At 59.0% G+C, this 16,751-nt stretch overlaps 1 protein-coding gene across 9 annotated transcripts; it reads right to left on the reverse strand.

The window, feature by feature from the left end:
* Positions 1-855: 855 nt before the first annotated feature.
* Positions 856-16,015, reverse strand: PDLIM7 (PDZ and LIM domain 7). 9 transcript variants are annotated; one of them, XM_017512895.2, is made up of 14 exons: positions 15,777-16,015; positions 14,700-14,806; positions 11,450-11,601; positions 11,332-11,362; positions 10,758-10,876; positions 10,315-10,335; positions 9,932-10,068; positions 9,794-9,830; positions 8,715-8,776; positions 8,331-8,568; positions 6,919-7,099; positions 1,532-1,652; positions 1,329-1,444; positions 856-1,192 (listed from the first exon to the last, which is right to left on the reverse strand). In XM_017512895.2, exons 2-14 carry the CDS (start codon positions 14,793-14,795, stop codon positions 1,106-1,108), a joined length of 1,398 nt encoding a protein of 465 aa, XP_017368384.1. In that variant the 5' UTR covers positions 14,796-14,806; positions 15,777-16,015; the 3' UTR covers positions 856-1,105. The 9 variants fall into 9 exon arrangements, with proteins under 9 accessions (XP_017368384.1, XP_037588809.1, XP_017368386.1 ...); XM_037732881.1 differs by lacking the exon at positions 15,777-16,015 and adding an exon at positions 14,981-15,170; XM_017512896.2 differs by having other exon boundaries at positions 858-1,192; positions 8,331-8,565; positions 15,777-16,014.
* Positions 16,016-16,751: the final 736 nt, after the last annotated feature.

Here is a 16,751-nt window from a genome sequence, read left to right on the forward strand (position 1 = left end):
TCCTCCCTTGCTTGGCTTCCGCCTCTAGGCCATTGCTGCAACTCCTCTTCCCAGCCTCCCCCTCACTCCCTCTTTTCTATAATACAACACAAATCTGAACTGGTCCCTTCACTATTTCAAACTCTGCTGTGCAATGCCCTGCCCTCAAGAGACAGCCCCAGCTGTACCACCTGGCACTTGTGGCCTCCCAGGACCTAAGGGCTGTCCTCTCTCCCCCCACCTTCTTTTGTTTGGATGGCAGCTGGCCCCTCCAGGCCTTTGCTGTGGCCATCGGTTTTCCACACCCTGTCTCTGCAGACCCACCCACAACTACCCTTCCCTCTCTCTCTCTTTTTTTTTGAGACAGGGTCTCACTCTGCCACCCAGGCTGGAGTATAGTGGTGTGATCTCACTGCAACCTCTACCTCCTGGGTTCAAGTGATTCTCCTGCGTTAGCCTCCTGAGTAGCTGGGATTACAGGCATGCACCACCACACTTAGCTAACTTTTGTATTTTTAGTAGAGACGGGGTTTCACCATGTTGGCCAGGCTGGTCTCGAACTCCTGACCTCATGTGATCTGCCTGCCTCAGCTTCCCAAAGTGCTGAGATTACAGGTGTGAGCTCCACACCTGGCCTAACTACTCTTCTCCAACTTCCAACTCAGCCCAGACCAGTGGTTCCTCTCATGCTCATGTCTGTGGGCACGGGGCCTGGCACATGGGATCCCACCTGTACCTCCTCCACTGACATGAGCCCGCCATGTCCGCATCACAAGGACCACCGAGATGGCCAGCCCAAGAAATTCATCTTACTCTCACCCTGCCACATGCCTCAAATTCTACCCCTCTGGGTACACAGGGAAAGGGCACACAAGACACAGCTGAGTACAGGTTTATTGTGGCACTGGAGGTGAAAGGGGGCCAGTGTGGCCAGCACCAGCGTGCTGTGGTGGTGAAGGGAGTGGGGTGGAAGGATAATGGGGGTGAGGCAGGGCCCAGCAAACCCCAGGCTCGGGCCAGGAGCCAGGGTTAAGGCAACCATTGCTGGCCCTTCCCAGGAATGCCAGGCCATGACTCCAGGCCCCTCAGGCTAGGGACAGCCATGGCAGCCGTGGGCAGGAGGGGCTCACACATGGGAGAAGGCGTGGCTCTTGCAGAGGGGCTTGTCCTTCTTGGAGTAGAAGGTCTTTCCTTCCAGGTTAATCTGACATATCTAAGGGCAGCAAAGGCCCAGTCACATGGGCTTGGGGGCAGCAGGAGAAGCCCCTTCCCAACTTCTCCTGCATCCCCCAGGCAAAGAACAGAGGGCTGATGAGCTTGGGGCTGAGTCTGAGGGGCAGGGTTCTCACCGCACAGACGAAGCACGTGTCATGCCAGCTGAAGCCCAGCGCCTCCAGGAAGCGGTCCCCGGCGTCGATCTTGAAGTCACAGCCACGGCATTTCGTGCCAAACATCTTCTCATAGTCTGGGGGTAGAGGCGGAGAGGAAGGGGACCTGGATTCGTGCCTGCCCCATGCGCCATCCCTCCTCACCCTCACTGGCCAGCAGGTACCTCGCTCGCAGTAGGGTGCGCCCTCCTCCATGTAGAAGGCCCTGTTCCGGATGGGCGTCTTGCAGGCAGCGCAGGTGAAGCAGTGGACATGCCAGGTCATCTTCAGGGCATGCATGATCTCCTGGAAGGAGGTGGCAGTCACTTGGCAGGCTCTGTCCCCTCCTGCCCTATCCTGGGTCACAGAACACAGGACGGCTGGCTTCGGACCCCGTTCCTTCTCATAGTAAACACTACATCTAACCGTTCAGGACTCCCACGCCTCCATCTCCAACTCCAAGGTCTCTTGAGTGGATGTCCACTGCGTCTTCAGACTTGCCATGTCCAACACTCGGTTCCTGATCCCCTCACACCAATGGGAACTCCATTCTCCCACTTGCTGCCAAACACACACTCCTCTCACACCTCACACCTGGTCCACCAGGAAATCCAGTGAGACCCACCCCCATGGCACATCCAGATTCTGAGTGCTTCTCAGCCTCCCTGATGCAAGGTGTAAGCCCCCTCAAGTTTCCTCTCAAATGTCATCTTCTCCACGAGGCCCACTGTGACCACACCAGTAGCAGCCAGCCACCTTCCCTACACCACGCCCCAGCACTTCTGGCTCTGCTCTTTCCTGTTTTCCGTAATGTGATCTAACATTACTTCCAGGCAACCTACTTACCGCGCTTATTGCTTACTGTCTGCCTCTCCCCTCTTCCAGCCAAAATGTAAGGCCCAGGAGGGCATAAAGCATCAACTGTCTTGTTGGCTGATCTATCCCCACAGTGCCTGGCCCTTTGTGGGTGAGTTGACCAGGTTCCGAGGGAGGTGGGAGGGGACAGAGCCACAAGGGGCTGAGCTCTCCCTGGGCTGGGCTGTTCATCCCCAGGACCCTAGGGGCCAGCCAGGGCCAGCAGTATTCACATATGGAGCAGGCAGAGGGCAGCGTGGGGCCTCAAGGCGGTATGAGAGTCACAGATCTGTAGTTTGGCCAGACCTTGACCTTCTCAAGTCTTGGTTTCTTCCCTTGTGAACTGGGAACCCAATCCCAGCCTTCTGAGGCTACTGTGAGAAGGGCCCTGAGGTTAAATCCAGGGATTCTAGATCCAATCCCTGCGAGGGCCAGGTGGGGATTGTGTCACATGGAGGAGCACCTCTTCTTCCTCTGGGAGTGGCACTACTGGTTCATTCAGGAATGCCTGGCTGGCTCAGGCTGAAATCTAGGTGTTCAAGTGAAATCTACTGGGTGCAGTGGCTCACATCTGTAATTCTAGTGCTTTGGGAGGCCAAGGTGGGAGGATCGCTTGAGGCCAGGAGCTCAAGACCAGCCTGGCCAACATAGCGAAACCCCATCTCTACAAAAAATAAAATAAAATAAAAAATCTGCTGAGCGTTCTAGTGGGAACCTCTGGTCCCAGCTACTTGGGAGGCTGAGGTGGGAGGATCCTCTGAGCCCAGGAGATCAAGGCTGCAATGAGCAGTAATCATGCCACTGTACTCCAGCCTGGCAACAGAGCAAGACCCTATCTCTATACATAAATAAATGAAATGCAGGAGATTTCACTTTCACTCTGCCTCCCAAGTAGCTGGGACCACAGGTGTATGCCACCACACTTGGCTAATTTTCTAATTTTTTTGTAGAGACAGGGGTCTTGCTATGTTGCCCAGGCTGGTTTTGAACTCTTGGGCTCAAGCAGTCCTCCCACCTTGGCCTCCCAAAATGCTGGGGTCACAGGCATGAGCAACTGCATCAGGCAAATCTTCTCATTTTAAATTGTTGGCTACTGATTGTAAAATGAAATGGAACAGTGTGAGCCAAGCAAGACGTAAGTGTGGGTGACACATAGGCTTCGGATGGCATGTTTCTGCCCTCAACAACACCTGTACCCCATCCCACGTGTATCTCACAACCGTGGGGCCCCAGCATAGTGTCACCCTTCTCTTTAGTGAGGCCCAGACAGAGCAACTACCCCTGCTCACACAGCCAATAGATGGCAGAAACAGGTTTTGTGCCCACGTCTGGCTGGCTCTTCTTACTTTCTGGTGTTGCCTGTTTTATAGAAGCAGACAAGGTCACAGTGAAGGAACTTGGGCTTCGAGCTGGAGGGAGAGGGGGCGCTGAAAGCGGCATGGGTTGGTAGGGCGGGTGCCCAGGGCTGGGAGGCAGATTTCTCTTTTTTTTTTCAAGACAGAGTCTGTGACCCAGGCTGGAGTACAGAGGCATGATCTCGGCTCACTGAAACCTCCGCCTCCCAGGATCAAGCGATTCTCCTGCCTCAGCCTCCCAAGTAGCTGGCACTACAAGTGTGCCAGCACACCCAGCTAATTTTTGTATTTTTAATAGAGGCAGAGTTTCACCATGTTGGCCAGGCTGGTCTCGAACTCCTGACCTGAGGTGATCTGCCTGCCTCAGCCTCCCAAAGTGCTGGGGTTACAGGCATCACCCACCATGCCTGGCCTGGGAAGGAGATTTCTGCTGGTATGCAGAAGAACTTGTGGCCCAGTTATCAATGTCTCTTTCACCCGCTAAGATGGTTAGATGTTTCCTGTATCTGTCTGTCTCTGCCATCTGTACTGTGCTGGCCCAGGGCCCAACAGCCTCCAGTCCCCTGTCTTAGCTCCATCTTCCACCTGCCCCAGAGGAAGAGTTCAGAGGCACATCTGACCTCAACAGCCCCCAGCTCCAAGCTCCGAACATGGCCATCACCCAGCCTTCCCCTCATCTCATACTCTTCCCAGGTGTGACCTGGTGACACAAGCTATTTCCTCTACTTGGATCCCTCTCCCAGTGAATTGTTACTCATGTTTAAGTCCCACTTACAGGCCACTTCCATCCACTTACTCATGTTTGCTGGCCACTTCCTGTATGCGGGGCTGGGTGCTGGGTGCAAACAGCCCTGCTCTCAACCCATGAAGTTCACACCTGGGGAAGCGCGATGGGCAGAGGGAAAGGACTAGTGTGTAGTGAGCAAATGGTGGGGGGCCTGGCATGGCGGGGAGAAGGTGTCAGGGAAGGTGTTCCTGAGGAAGTGATATTTGAGTTCCAGAAGAAGATAAAGGAGGGCCAGGCGTAGGGTCTCACGCCTGTAATCCCAGCGCTTTAGGAGGCCAAGATGGGTGGATCATGAGGTCACCAGCCCCCGGGCTGAGAACAGCCTGGCTAATTTAATGGTGAAACCCCGTCTCTACTAAAAACACAAAAATTAGCCAGGTGTGGTGGTGGGCACCTGTAGTCCCAGCTACTCAGGAGGCTGAGGCAGGAGAATCCCTGGAGCCCAGGAGGTGGAGGTTGCAGTGAGCAGAGATTGCACCACTGCACTCCAACCTGGGTGACAGAGCGAGACTCTGTCTCAAAACAAAGAAAAAAAAAATAAAGAAAGGAATGAGGTAAAGAGCATGCTAAAGGAGCACCTCCCATCCCAGCTATCCCAGCTGCCACAGTGGGCTCCTGCAACCCAAGCCAGGCCATTTCCCCCTGCATGAAACCCTGTACTGCTTCCCATTTCTCTGAGTAAGAGCCAAGTCCCATGCTAGGCCTGGAGGCAGACGACAGCCTGGACACAGGCCGTGCAGTGGAGGGAATAGAGCTCACTGGCCAAATGGAGAGGCCTGTGCAGCTGGAGCACAAGTGAGCGGGGCTGGTGGGGAGCGACGAGACTTGAGAGCATGGGACCCCCAGGTGATCCCGACTGGGTGGGTCCCCTCTGATGTGTCCCCCAACCCCTGGAACTCTCCTCCAACTCTGCTGCAACAATCTGATCCGCCATGTTGCCTTCCCCATGCTCCAAGCCTGGGAAGGCACGGTTCCGAGCAACGAATGGCAGACAATGTTTCCAAGAACTACTGGGTGGTAAGTGGCCCACTACAGCACCTGTCAGGTTGATGAAGTCGGATCTCTGCCCCTGGGGAGGATAAGATGGGGGCTCCCTAGGGTCTGTCAGGCCCCCCACAATTTGCTCACTACACTCTAGTCCTTTCCTTTTGCCCTGCCTCACTTCTCTAAGAGTCAACTCCATGGATTGAGAACAGAACCTGCATGAAGCACCTTGCCCCAGGGCGGACCTATGCTAACAGTCCCAGCCAATGAGACAAAAACAGAAGCATGTGCCTGGCTGAGGGCAACAGAGTTTGCCACCCAAGGCTCACTCCAGGACCCAGGAGCCAGCTAGGCCCTCTAAGCCTCGTGTCCTCATTATGGCGTGGGCAATAGATACCCCGTCCTGTACATAGGGTACAGGGCAGTCAGCCAACAGTAGGGCCTTGATCTGAGGAAGCAAACTCCTATGCCCAGCTCAGGAAGGTTCCGGGATCCAGCCCATTCCTCCAGATCAGAGTGTGGACTAGGCTGGCAGGGAAATGACTGAGGTCCTGGGCAAAATTTCCTCATCTATAAGATGGGAATACCCAAACTGAAACCGACTTCAGTTCAGGCCACCTTATAGGAGATGTGTTTTGTGTTTGTGAAGCTAGAGGCCTATAGAGTACGTATCCCACAAATATGATTAACTATTATAATGACAAAATCATCTGCCCACCTTGGCTTCCCAAAGTGCTGGGATTACAAGTGTGAGGCACCGTACTCGGCCATTCTTCCCTTCTTGCCTGCTGATGGAAGCCCCATTTTTTGTTGGACACATGGCTGCCCAAAATAAAGATCGTATTTCCCAGCCTCCCTTGCCACTGGGTATGGTCATGTGACTGAGTTCTAACCAATAGGATGGAAGCAGAGGGTCAGAAAGCAGTATCCTCTAAGGATGGACGCCATGGGACTCTGTCCCTTTTCTTCTTCCAGCTTCCTGCTGGCTAGAAGGTAGGTATTTTGGCAGAGGCTAAGCATCGTCTTGCACTATGAGTGGTAAATAAGCAGATGCTGAGAACAGTCAAGCAACAAGGTGGAGCCTGGGTCCACCATAACAGTCCCAGACTGCCCACCTCTGGATGTTTTTAGGTGAGGAATAAACCACCATTATTTTAAGGTTTCCACCACTTGCAGTCAAGGTAACCCTCACTAATAAGAAAATCTCCAAAAGCTCTCTGGCTACCCCTGGCAGCTCTGGCTCTGGATCCAGAAGTCAGGAGGAAGCATGAGATAGGGCAGCTTCAGCATGCGGTTGGCCGTTCTGCCATTTCACCAGGGCAGGGAGAGCCCAAAGTGGGGGTCAGGAGGGCTTCTCCTGGCTTGGTCCTCATGTTCTTTGGAGTCTTGGGCAGTTTCTGAGCAGGAATGTAGTCATTTGTTAAGAGCGTTCTGGCTAACGCAAGACGAGGCCAATACAGCAGCCCATTCATTAGGCTGGTAAGGACCCAGAGGGCTCACTCGAGGAAAGACCCGGCCTGAGGGCTGCCTAGCAGCCCCCACTTCCCACTAACAGGCTTGTACCACCTCCCCACCAGCCAGCCCTACTCACGCCTGTAATCTTTTTCTTGCACTTGGTGCAGCTGGGTGCGTAGCGCACGTCATAGCACGGTGGGCAGAAGATGGAGCCCTTCTCCTCGAAGAAGCCACCCTCTTCCAGGACCTTCCCACACTGGCTACACACAAACTCCTCCGGGTGGTATGCATGACCCAGCGCCACCAGGTAGCGGCCCCTGCAGGGAGGTGAGGGCAGTGAGAAGGAGCACATGCAGAGGAGGTGGGGGTCTGGCCCTCCTCGGGTTGACGAACCCCCCCCACCCCGCACTGGGAAGCCTTGGGAGGGAGAGTTCATTCTCCCCATTTTCCACAGAGGGTAGATGACCTGGAAGTGATCGCGACAGCCATGAAGCTTGCAGGGCTGGGGAAAGCGGCCCTAAAGGGGTACCCAGGGACCCCAAAGGACACTGAACTGCTGGTGACAGGAGAGGCAGTTTCAGAGCAGGGAGGACCCCAGGACAGAGGGCTGATGACTGGCGCCTCATGAAAGCTGAGGACCCCTGGGCAGATCCTGGAGCCACCCTGCTCTGCTGGCCTGTCCCACCTGGCAAGAGCTGATAGAGTTGGCCACCAGCGCAGTGGCTCACACCTGTAATCCCAGCACTTTGGGAGGCTGAGGCAGGCCTGAGATCACCTGAGGTCAGGAGCTCAAGACCAGCCTGGCCAACATGGTAAAACCCCATCTCCACTAAAAATATAAAAATTAGCTGGGCATGGTGATTTTAGCTACTAAGGAGGCTGAGGCAGGAGAATTGCTTGTACCTGGGAGGCCGAGGTTGCAGTGAGCCGACATTGCACCACTGCACTCCAGCCTGGGCAACAGAGCAAGACTCCATCTCAAAAAAAAAAAAGAAAAGAAAAAACAAAAAGAGCTGACAGAGGGTCAAGAGCAGGCCAGTGCTGAGGACTAAGAAGGTGCTAGAATCCAGCACACTGATGCTGGGGGGCTGTTTGATGCTGCTTGGCCCCACCGGTCAGTGCACAGAGGGAGGGGCTCAGGCCTGCATGCTCTGAGAGCCGAGGGAGACAGAGAGCAGGAGGGAGGAGCAGAGAGGCTGGGAGGGGGCAAGCCCCTTTGCCCAGAAAGTAGTAAGGGTAGGGGTGCGGCTTCAGACTATGGTTGGCCCTTCCGCCATTTTGCCAGGGCAGACTCTGCTAGTGGTTGAGGTCGAGGGGTGGGGGGGGGTAGTGTAGGATTAAGAATCTGAGACCCGCAATAAAATAAATAAATGGGGGAAAAAAAAGAGAATCTGAGACCCCAGGCCGGGTCCCTACCCCCACTCCAGCTGGGAACTGAATCCTTATTCTATTCCCCCCAGTCACAGCTGAGGCAAGACGGGTGAACAGACAAATCGGGCCGGGCTGCGGGACAGGAAAGCCAGGGTAGGACGGGCACAGGCCACCCACCGGATGACCTTGTGGCACTGGTGACACACAGGAGTCTTGCCGTTGTTGCCGCCCCCTCCTGGGCCCGCTCCCGCGGCCGCCTGCACGATGGAGGTGCGGTTCTGCAGCGGGGTGGGCGTGGCCGGCTGGCTGTGCCGGGTCAGCACCGTGCTAGTTTTGTCCGGGGCATAGCGCTCCGCAAATGCAGGGTCCACGGCCCAGGGTGGGCGGCTGGTGGGGCTGGGGGTGGTAGGGCCTGCCGGGGCGGGGAAAACGGCTCTAAAGGGGTACCCGGGGACCCCAAAGGACAGGGGGTGGAGCCCCAGGCAGCTTAGAGAAGCCCACCACCCCCATGCCCCTGGCCCCTACCCACCCTTGCCCAGGCCCAAACCCACTCCCTCTCACCAGGCCAGGGCTCCTGGGGTGAAGATGAGGCTGGGGCTGGGGCTTCTGTCCTGGGCACCTGGCTGTAAGATCTGCCATTCAAGGCCCTGCCTGGCTGAGAGTCCTGGCATGGCCCCACCCCCCAACCTGGGTCCTGCTGGTCCCATGTGAGATGCCTGGGGGCGTGAAAACTGCTGAGTTGGACTCTGGGTCCACTGAAGGGCAGCTTTTCCTAGCAACATCCAAGTAGCTGGACCCCAGTTTGTCTAGTTAGCTGGGAGATGGAGCAGGACTCCTGCTTCTGAGGCAGCTCGTGGGGCTCCCCTTATGCCAGGAAGCCATCTCTGATGGCAGGGCAGGGCCCCTTTGCCAGGTACCCCCCTCCCACTGAAGACAAGAATGGCAGGGCCCAAACTGAGTCTGAACCATGAAACATCCCCACACCCCAAATGCAAACCAGGTCCACAAAGATAGAAGACAGAGGCAGAGCAAGCAGGACTGAGAATGTTTATTTCCATGCCCAAAGCAGCACAGACCTGGCAGACAGCAGTACCATAGGGCAAAGAGGGAAGGCAGTGTCAGATGAAGCCAGGCTCTGCACCAGGTGGGCGGCCAGGGCCAGGCCAGCAGGAGACTCAGGCCAGGGGCAGGAAGTGGGGGTGAGGTAGGTAGAAGCTGGAGACACTAAGGGGGTGCCCTGGGCAGGAGGAACAGAAAGAGGGAGGCAGAGAGGGCAGCCGGCTGGAGAGGGCCGGGCTACGACTGCACGTTGAGCGCGTGGGCAGAGCGCTGGTGGTGCCAGTCCCGGAGGCGGGTGTAGCGTGGGCTCTGCAGCTCCAGGACATACTTTTCCCTGAGGGGCAGAGAGAGAGGGAGGAAGAAGTGGAAGGAAGGAGAGATGGAAGGGACATAGGGAGGGAGGAGGGAAGAAAGGAAGGAGGGAGGGAAGGGAGGAAAGAAGGAAGGAAGGAAGGAGGGAGCTTAGGAAGGAAGAAGGGAGAATGGAAAGCCCCAGCTGGGAGCCTCAGGAGTAGACATAGGGCAGTAGCTGGAATGGAAGAGGCAGGAGGTGGGAGAGGGGCTAGTGCCCATCCTTGTACCTTGATTTCTTCAGGTGCTCCTCATCCGGGTCTTGCACTGAGAGGGCAGAGGCAGGCATTGACCAAGAGAGATAGAAGGTCAGGTTCACACCTGGGCTGGAGGCCAGGAGAGTCCACCCTGCTTAGGCTGGCACTTACTGAACTCGGTGCCTGTGAGGTGGGCAAGGATGCGGAAGGAACGCGACTGGCCTGTCCCAGGCCGTGGCCGCCAGTCCTCGGTGTTCTCCATCAGCCGCTGCTTGCTGGCATCTGGGACCAGCGGTCGGAGCGGCTGTCTGTGGGGAGGGTGAGGCTCAGAACCCCACGCTGGGGGTGGGCAGTGGGGGCAGCCCCTCCCAGGATTTGGTGCCTGTGGGTTATAGTGATGGGAGGGAGTGGGTAAGGGCGAGGCCAGAAGCCCTGCTGGGCGGGTGGGTGAGAGGACAGGAGGGCAAAGTGGAGAGGAGGGCAGCCAGGGTGGGGAGGGGCCGCCGCCCAGAGTGCCAAAAGGAAGAAGAGAGGGACAGGCAGAGGGGGCTCACTGACTTGTCAGGGGTCTGCACCTGTGAAGGAAATAGACAGATAGACAGATAAAGGGACAAAGGGACAGACACAGGAGAGGAAGAAAGACGGGGAGGGGTCAGAGCAGCCGGGGACCAGGCGGCACTGAGTGTCTAGGGCTCAACTGGCTCAACACCACGACCCAACCCCAAGCCGCCAGCGGGGGGCGCGGCCTCATTCAGAGACCCCTCCCCAGGGTGGTGCCCTACAGGGCGCCACAGCCTTGGGAGGGGCTCTGTGCCTGCAGCCCCACCCCGGCCGCCAGGGGTCGCTGCCGCACGGTTCCGCCGGGCTGGGGCGCAGCACAGACTGAGCAGCAGCGGGCAGCGGGCAACGGGCGTGGGGCCACAGTGGGCCTGACAGCGTGGGCGTGGGCGCGGATGTGGGCGCGGGCGCGGGCACGGGAGGGCAGGGGCTGACATACCCATTCTGCTGCGGGGCGTTGTCAGCGGGCGGGGGCACCCCGAAGGGCCGGGCCGTCTTGTTGAGGGAGACGCTGGGTGCAAAGGTGTACCGCGGGGGGTCCGCGGCAGGGGCCGGGGCCTAAGCAGAGACAGAGCCGGGCAGGGCGGGCAGGCGGGCAGGGGCTTGGGTGGGAGTGGGGCGCCCGCACCAGAAGACAGTGGCAACTCCAGCCCCCCCCACCACCCCCCACATCTTGCAGGAGACTAAGGGGAGACGACAACTCAGGTTTCAAGGGGCCCATTTGGGAGTGGTGATTTCAGTCCACGCAGGACCGAGGGCTGACCAAGTGCGGGCGAGCACGCAGCACCGGCGGCAGGAGGCAGGCAGGCGAACAGACAGGCGAACATGCATGGTGCCCAGACCGTGCGGCAGCCCCTGGCTCAACTCCAGGGCCCTAGACCCGCCCTGGCTCCAGTTTCTGCCCTCTACTTCTGGCCAGGGATTGGGGTACCGAGGCTGTGCCAAGGGGCGAGTAGGCCCGGCTGTCCAAGCCCACCCCGCCGGCTGCCCAGATGTCCCGGCCCGCCTCGTACCTTCTGGGGTTTGTTCTGAACCGGTTGGGCCCTGAAGGAAAAGGAAAGTGTGACAGCATGGACCCACGGGGATCCCCATTGCCAGCGCCCGTGCACCCCTCCACACCCATGGGCATACCTGCTGAGGCCCAGGCTGAGGCGCTCCCCACAGGCCCGGATCTTGTTCTGAGCTTCGATGTGTGTGAGGCTCCCTGCATTCTCGCCATCGATGCTCAGCACCCAATCACCAACAGCCACTCCAGCCTGTGCCGCTTTGCCTCCAGGAGTGAGCTATGGAGAAAAGCAAAGTGACTGAGGCCCTTAGACCCTGCAGACCCAAGCCAGGTGGTAACACTGCTCCACCTGAAGCTGCCCCACTTCTAGAGCCCAGAGAGCTCTTCATTCAGTACGGTTCTAGGCAGCTGCTGGACGCTAAAGCAACCCAGGAGGTGGTGGCGCTCACCTGAGCTTCACAATTTCCTGTCACACTGCTGATTCATTTACTCTGCACAACGACTCTACCCCACAGTCCAGAAATTCTATGATATCCACAAACAGCCATGCCCAGGCTATAGCCCAGGTGTTTCAGGAGGACCACCTGCCTTTTGAGGCACCTGCTGGCCACCTGCCCAGGCTGCTCCACTACCAGATATGCCCTCTGGCCCATGCAAGGGACAACTTCTTCCCTGCCACCGCTGGGGGCTCTTATGGATCTCTTACCCCTCAGCACCCTGTCTGGGGGCCATCTGCAGGGGTCCACTGGGACCCTTTGAGAGCCAGGAACAGGCCCTGTTATCTCCAGGTTCCCTATGATCACTGCCTGAATGGGGCCTAAGGTGACAGCTGGGGCTTCATAGGCCATATATGAGTGTCACTCCCAAGCCTTCAACTGCCAACTCCCCTGACTCCAATCCTTCGGGCTCTGAGCTGGGAGTCCCTGGTTCCAGTGGCAACGAGGGGTGACAGTAGGCTGGGAGAAATGGCTGCCACCAGCATGAACTGAGACCATCAGGAATGACTTCAGGGAAGCTAAGAGAGCTTGGTGGCCCCTTCCTCACTCGCTAAATAAGAATACCTTTTTCAGTTTATTGAGCACCAAGTATGCTACATATTGACACTGCATCTTCCAACAATCCTGTGGAGTAATCTGGGATTTTACCGATTTTGCACTTGAAAGTGTACACAGAGAGGTTAAACAACTTGACTCAAGTTACCCAGCAAGAGGCAGGGCCAGGAAGTGACCCTGACCCTAAGACTCCACCACTGTAGGCCACCTCTGCTGAGCGTGGGGGCCCAACTGAGGGGTCAGCCCACCTGGAGACACCATGAGCCCCTCCCTCACCTTTAGTTCAAGCCAACTAAATCAACCCTTTATACTGTGCGTGGGGAAGTGACACCCCAGAGGGGAAGTGACTTACTCAAGGTCATGGTGAGTCAATACAAGGGAAACCTGGCCCAGCCACTCCCTGCCTACAAGGGCTGGCTCCTGGGAGGTGTGGGCTGAGTCTGAGGTGGGAGTCTTGGGGTGCACAGGAGCAGCTGGCTCCCAGAGAGAGGGTGGAGGATGGGGATGGCTTCCCTTCCCAGAGGACGGCAGGAAGCAGAGGGCGAGGGGAGTGGTCAGAGTGTGGGGAGAGCAGCAGGGGAGAAGGCAGCGATGGGTGGACAGCTGGAGAGAGGCAGGGAGGGGCTCAGGCCAGGGGCAGGGTGAGGCCAGACGAACCAAGGAGGGAAAAAGCCAGGGGGCTGGACCCTGCATGGGGTGGGGGTGAGTCAGGCTGAGCAGCCCAACCCCCCAGACCCAGACGTTACCTCATCTCCCAAGCCTGGGCCCACAGCCAGCCCCCACCCCTCCCGCTTCCCTCCATTCTGGGGTCAGGGAGGGAGCCGGCCCAACTCAGAAAAGCCCACCTTACCCACCCGTGTGGGCCCAGGTCCAACTCCAGGCCTGGGCTCAGCTGGTGGCCCAGCCCACATGCCCAGGTTGCTGACAAGGGACCTAGCCCAGAGTGCCCCCAGCAGGCCAGATCTGAAAGTCATCTCCATCAGGAAAGAAACTGAGGCTCAGGCTCCCCAGACACACGGGCCAGCACTTTCCCAGGGAGTGGAACATAGGGAGGTTTTCAAGGCTGTGTGAGGACTGTGGAGGGGTGTGTGTGTGGTAGGGCGACCACTGTCCTCACTACCCTGCTGGTGGAGCAGGTTTCAGAACCCCATGAAAGGACCCCTGGGAAGGGCACTGCCAGCCTGCCTACCTACCCTGACCCCCATGCCCAACTCCTACAGACAGACTCCACCTTGAGCCCCTCCAAAGGCCAGGCAGCACCTGGACAACCCTCTGGCCCACTCCAGGCTGGGCTTACCCTGGGCTTCCTGCCATTAGCTGCCTGCCCACCAGGTGCCTGGGTGGGTCTCTCTGGGCAGGCGGATATAGGGGCAGGAAATCCCCACCCCCACCTGACCCCCAGCCCATGGGCTGGCCTCACCCAGTCTGGGCAAGCAATTTGCTGTGTCTCACTACTGGACCATACAGCTGGAGCTGCAGCCTCTTGCCCTGCTGAGGGGCCCACCGGTGGGGTTTAGGGGGCCAGGCCTAGGCCAGCCCTTTTCAGCTCTGCAGATTGTAGCCACTGTTGGTCATCCCAGCATGGGGCTGCATTCTTGGGCTTATAAGGCAATCCCCCTGCTACAGGGAGGAGCCAGCTTCCAGCTCCACCCCCACCACGGCAGGCTCTTGGGAACCAAAGTTAAGCCCCTAGAGCTGAGCTCTGTCCTACACTTCTGCTTGGGGTCAAAGGCCACCACATCCTGAATGAGAACAGTGGATGCAGGTCCTTACATAGGCTGGGGAGAGACCCCCTTCTCTTATCCACAAAAAAATGCACCCCATCCTGTGCCTCAGTTCCAATCCCTGCTTCACCATGGACTCAATGATTGAGCCCCTCCACCTCTCCATGATTTCCTCCTCTCATCTAGAAAAACAGGATGAGGACTGCTATTCCCTGGGTGGCAGTGAGTTTGAAGTGAAATCCTATAGTCAGAGTGCCCTGCCTGTGGCCTGGCTCCCCTCCTCAAGTTTAGACACCTCCTGGAAATGTCAGGCTCCCATCCTGCACAGTGAGCCCCCCTCCAGCCCTCCGAGGTGGCCACAGGAGCTTGGGAGAACAGCATCAGGTACAGAGCAGGCCTGGGGAAGCTTCAGTGCTTCTCTCCCAGTGTCCACCTCATTGGGAGTCCTTGTGGCCGGCAGGTACCACCACATCTCTGGACCTGGACATCTCCTGGCCTGCTGGCCCCTAACTATCTCCTGTTAGGACTCCCCCATCGCCCTCTGGAGACCTGAGCACCCAAAGACTGCTTCGGGAGCCCCTCCCCAAACCTAGGCTCACCCGGGAAATGGAGAGGGGCACATTGAAGTCCTTGCCCCCTTGCAGCCGGAAGCCCCAAGGTGCTGGCCCCTCCAGCACTACCTTGAAGGAATCCATGATGCCGGCTTCTGAAAGAAGAGAAGGTGTTACCAGCAAGGTGGGCGCGCAGGCAGGCCGGCCCAGCTCAGGATACCAGCCTTGGACAGGGGCCAGGCAGGCACGGGCAGCGGCTGAGCACACCCACGGTATAGTAGGCAGGTATTTTGTCCGGCTGGGCTGGGCTGTGCTGCTGGCTGGCGTACCTCAATTTGGAAAGAGGAGCAGCCTCTGTCCTCTAGGGACTGGAACGGTGAGGGGTGCCTAAATACAGGCTCAAGGTTCTTTTCAACCAGGGGTGGGCCAAGGGACTAAACTGGTGCGGCCTCCCCGCAAGGCAGCCAGCCTGGAGCCTCGGGTGGCCGGGTGAGTCAGGGGCCGGCTCTCCTCTCCCCCGCCCCCAGGTCCCGGCAGGCAGGCCGCGGCTGGAGCCTGCTCGGACTATATAAGGCGTGTAAGCTGACACTGTGCGGAGAGCCAGCGGAGGGAGCACACGGGGGCTTGGGACGCGAGGGGGAGGGGAGGGAGGCGGCTGCAGCGGATCCTAGCCATTCCGGGACCAGTGGAGGCTGCTGGGAGCCAGGGCGGGACCCCTGGGTGCTGAAGAAAGGGGGAAGGCGGGAGTGGGGTGTGGCCCCTGTGGAGACAGGTTGGGGCCAGGACCCTAAACCATAGCTTGGAGGGGGATCCTTCCCGGAGCCCAGCAGGGGTGGTGCCTCCCACACAGAAGTGCTCCCACACCGAAGTGACTCAGTTTCCCCCTAGTCCCCCGCCCAGGCCCCATGCATTGGACTGGCCCCGGCCGCAGGAAGCAGCGCAGGCGCCAATCGGCTCCGCCGCAGCCGGCTTCGCTGCAGGAAGGCGGGGGCGGGGGCGGAGGCAGGGGCTAGAGCCCGCGGGAGGAAGCACAGCCTGGATCACGACCCCCAGAGCCCCTTGTCCTCAGCAGGCCCCGGGCGCCCGCCTGGTCCAGCCCAAGACGTCCCGCGCGGTCGTCGATACCTGCTCGGCACCGCCGGGGTGCTGCTCCGTGTCGGACTCCAGGGAGCCGCGTTGGGATCCGCCACCAGTGTTCTGACCCCGCCCCCGCAGCCGCCCTCCGCTTTGAGCGCGCGGGAGGGGGCGGGGCAGCAGACCACGCCCTCGAATGGCCACGCCTACTAGCCGCTCCCTCTGGTGGAAAGCCCCACCCAGCTCTTCAACCCCGCCCAATCACGAAGTCCCCTCGGGCTTCGGGCTGGGAGGCCTCGCCGACCAGGTCCGGGCAGTGGGGCGGAGCCACGGCGGGCCGGGCGGAGCCGGGGCGGAGCCGGGGCGGAGCCGGGGCGGGAGGGGCGGGGTTGCGGGTCGCCTCATTAGGGAGGCGCTGCCTCGCCCAGTCTCTCGCACCACCCGCTGGCGGAGGGAGAGGAAAGCGGCCCTTCCAACCGGACGGAGCTGGTACCTTGTAGTCTCTAAACTTTCGTTTCCTACTCAGAAAAATGGGGCGATCATACTGGCTTCGCAGGGCCGCCGCGAAGGTCGGTATCCCAGGCACAACCGTCGGGGGCTCAGAATTTCTAAATCAGGGGCTGGAGGAGATAAGTCGAGGTGGGAAAGTTGAGGCCGACAGGGGCGTTTAAAGCCAGATTTGCGCAACGCTGTACCGAAGGCAGGAAAACAGGGCAGGAGGGGACGCCAGTGGCCCCTGGCCTGCGGGCCCTGCCCTCGCTCGCAGCCCTGCAACCCCGACCCGGCCACCGCCCCGTCGGAAGCGCCGCGTCCCCCTCCAGCCCGGCCAGAACGGGCTGCGCCTCGGGGAGGGCGTCCTTAGAGTCCCGGCCCCGCGATCAGCCGGGCATTATGGCCGGCGGCGCGGACACTGAGTGCAAGTGGGTTTCAGGGTGAGGGGAAGGGGCGTCCCCCTCCACTAGCTTGGTGGTCCCGGCCCGTCGGCGCCTCCTAGGACATGGTCGCTGCCGTTCTCCCCTCTCCATC

The sequence above is a fragment of the Cebus imitator genome, unplaced genomic scaffold (assembly GCF_001604975.1).
Source record: "Cebus imitator isolate Cc_AM_T3 unplaced genomic scaffold, Cebus_imitator-1.0 Scaffold478, whole genome shotgun sequence".
Classification (NCBI taxonomy): Eukaryota; Metazoa; Chordata; class Mammalia; order Primates; family Cebidae; genus Cebus; species Cebus imitator.